The sequence below is a fragment of the Pteropus alecto genome, unplaced genomic scaffold, assembly GCF_000325575.1.
Source record: "Pteropus alecto unplaced genomic scaffold, ASM32557v1 scaffold192, whole genome shotgun sequence".
Classification (NCBI taxonomy): domain Eukaryota; kingdom Metazoa; phylum Chordata; class Mammalia; order Chiroptera; family Pteropodidae; genus Pteropus; species Pteropus alecto.
Window position 1 is genome coordinate 314468 of NW_006432938.1, and position 2974 is coordinate 317441.

The following is a 2974-nucleotide window of genomic DNA, read 5'->3' on the forward strand; positions in this document are numbered from 1 at the left end:
GCATGAAGAGGAGGGGATTGCACTACATATCATAGCAAAAAACTTAATAATCTTTGAATGTCTCTTCTTTCGAACTTCTGCATACATCAGTGGCCCGATTACTTTTCATTTTCTCATAAAAAAGTCAAAGGCTCCCTCCCTTCTCTTCACCACCCTCTCCCCTCCTCCCCGCCCTCAGTTCTTTCCCTCTGTAACTATCCCTTTCTACAGGAGTGATCTCATCTCACAATTCAATCTTTGCTATCATTTTGAATTTGCCTGGGTGGGGACGGCGGGCAGAGGAGGACACGAGGACACAAGGGACAGACGTGCGGGGAGCCAGCAGAGGCTCCTGGTTTCCTCTTAAATCGACGTCTGTGTGTCCATTTGTGATTAGAATTATAAACATGTTATCGTCTCCAGTTTGATAGTTGATCTGATAAAACTTTCCACGAATAAAATATTTTAAAGAAAAAATATCCCTCTCCCCCTAAGAAAAAAAAACAATGTTATTTTTGAAAATACCTTAAGGAGACCCAAGCGAGACTACACTTAAAATTTATAAGCATGAGCTTGAGTGCCTTTGTCCACTGCTCCTCTGTATTCAAGTGGGTTCTAATGGAATAGAACCCGCCACTGGCTCCAGCCTCCTCTATCAGGCCTTTCTCCATGTGAATCCTGTAGGGCATGAAGAGACCCGACTCGCCTTTCTCAGCCTCTTCCTTAAACTGCTGCATGCAGTCCAGGAAAGCCATCATCGCCTGGTCGAGCTTGTTGTAGAAGAAAGCATTCTTCTGCTTGCTGCAGAACAAAGGCAGCTCGACGGCGTCATCTGTTAAGGACTTCAGGTAGGAGCGGTTTCCACAGGGGATGAGTCGATACCTCTGAAACTCCAGTCCAACTGTTTTAGACAGGGCCAGGAGCAGCAGGGATGTCTGTCCCCAGGCCGTGTTAATCTCGTTCCAGCTCACAGGGACAGTGGGGAGGCAGCCCAAGCGGAGGTTATTGATGGTGGCCAAGGGGCCGTCATGGCAGATCGCAAACGTTGACCTGAAGGCATCAGTCTTCTCTAGCCAGTCTAGCTGGGTCTGGGTGTATTGCAGCCGGTTATCCAAGCTCCCCAGCTCGTCATTCAGTTCCAGTTGTTGCCACTTCGATTCGCTGTAGTCTCTCTGGTACTGCCTTTCCTGCTGGTCCAGCGTCTCGGTCTCTGCCTGGGCTTCCCTGAGGGCCGCTGCTGCTCTTTCTCGGTTCTCCTCCACCTTCTCCAGCTCCCGGAGCAGCCTGGCTTCCTCCAGCTCCGCGTTCTTCAGCTCCTCCTGCAGCGTCTGCCTCATGTCCTCACTTACTCCCTCTTTGGTCTCCAAGTAGCGTTTGTAGTTCTGGCTGTCAGATTCCGTGAGAGCGAGTTGGGTGTCCAGCTGCTCTAACAGATCGTCCGTGCAGTCCTCACACAGGGGGTGGTCCAGATCCTCTTGACCAGAAAGGAAGTCAAAACTGCCCCTCGTGGCCTTCTGGATGCTGTTGAGACTTCTCCCAGAACCCAACTTCCCAAGCAGAGTGAAGCTGTTAAAATCATACCCAGACATCCTGCCGTCACCAGGGAGGGTCCTGCAAGAGTCACCATCCTGCAGCTTTTCAATATCTATCCCCACCCTGGAGGTAAGGCCTTCCTCAGGGCTTTCTCCTGGCTGCCCCGGCGCTGAGGGGAGATTTGAAGCTGCAGGTTCTTGGCCCAAGGTCTCCGTAGACTGAGTCAGCCTCAGGGGCTGGCTGCAGCGCTGGCACATGAAGCGAACAGAGGACATGGTAGAGATCTTGGCTTCCAACTTAGTCTAAGTTTCCTCTGGTTCCTCAGTGACTTTTCCGTTTATACTTTTCAACCTCCCTTAGAGGAATGATACTTTTGATACTATCTCATCTTGTCACCCTCCTACTTCACACCCTATGGTGGCACCCTCCTCGGATACCTGCAGACCTCCATAAGCCCTTTTGGACAAGTGAATCTTTCAGAAAAGAAAATTCAATCATCTCACTTTCCTTCTTTCATGTTTTCATGGCATATCTTAAAAGTAATCTTTCTAAAACTAAAATCTGATCATGGCACTTCCTTCTCTAAAATGTTTAATGCTCTTATTCTATCTTAAGAAAAAGTCTTTTCATCTTAACTTGATATCAAGGCCCCTACCTGTGTTTCCAGCTTCTTCTTTCCCTGTTTCCTGCCACCTTCACCCATAGACTCTACTGTATTCCCACAAATGAAGTGCATTTCGATTCTTCAAACGTACCCTACCGTTCCCCCTGACTGGAACACTCTTCCTACCCTTCTTTACCTGGATAACTCCTACCCATCTTTTTGGGCTGAGTCATATCCTCCAGGAAGCCTTCTCTGACTACCAAATTTAGATTTTTGGTCTGTTGACACAGTTAACATTCTTTCTCACACAGTAATGTCATGGACATACATGGAAAAGATGTTTGTTTAACAAATCAAAAAATACGTAGTTTGGAGGTACGCTTCTTACCATCAGCTCAGCCAGAGACTAAGATAACAAAATTAAAATTAATACACCAAGCATTTGCATAGCATAAAAAAAAAAAAACCAACAAAAAAAGTTACAAATATGTTGACTTCTATCAGTCAACCACCCTGCAGAATAACAACTCAGATACTCTAGAACAAAAACCTATAAACTTTTAACCTGTATTTATTGACCTGGTGGAGCAGAGCATAAAATAAACACAGAAGGACCCAATTCCTCAATCACAATAAGAGGCAGACACAGGCCTGTCTCCTAGAAGATGCTCCTATTACCGGTTAATTCAGAGGAATTCCAGAGAGGTCATGACGCAGGTGCTAGCCACACCCACTGCCCTGGCAGGGGAGGCAGGAAAACTTCCTACAGATTCACCGGGCTGTGGCCTGGGACTCTACAAGTTCAGGCACATCAGGCAGTTGTGCTACACAGACCACTGTTGAAGGCCATTGTTCTAG

The 2974-nt window shown here is 47.2% G+C and overlaps 1 protein-coding gene across 1 annotated transcript; it reads right to left on the minus strand.

Annotated features, from left to right (window-relative positions):
- Positions 1 to 220: 220 nt before the first annotated feature.
- BECN2 (beclin 2) lies at positions 221 to 2426 on the minus strand. The gene has a single exon (XM_006907549.2). The coding sequence runs from the start codon at positions 1785 to 1787 to the stop codon at positions 489 to 491; it is 1299 nt and encodes a 432-aa protein (XP_006907611.1). The 5' UTR covers positions 1788 to 2426; the 3' UTR covers positions 221 to 488.
- Positions 2427 to 2974: the final 548 nt, after the last annotated feature.

What these genes read in the sequence shown, in the direction of transcription:
- BECN2 (XM_006907549.2), bottom strand. Translation starts at nt 1,787, where the DNA reads ATGTCCTCTGTTCGCTTCATGTGCCAGCGCTGCAGCCAGCCCCTGAGG.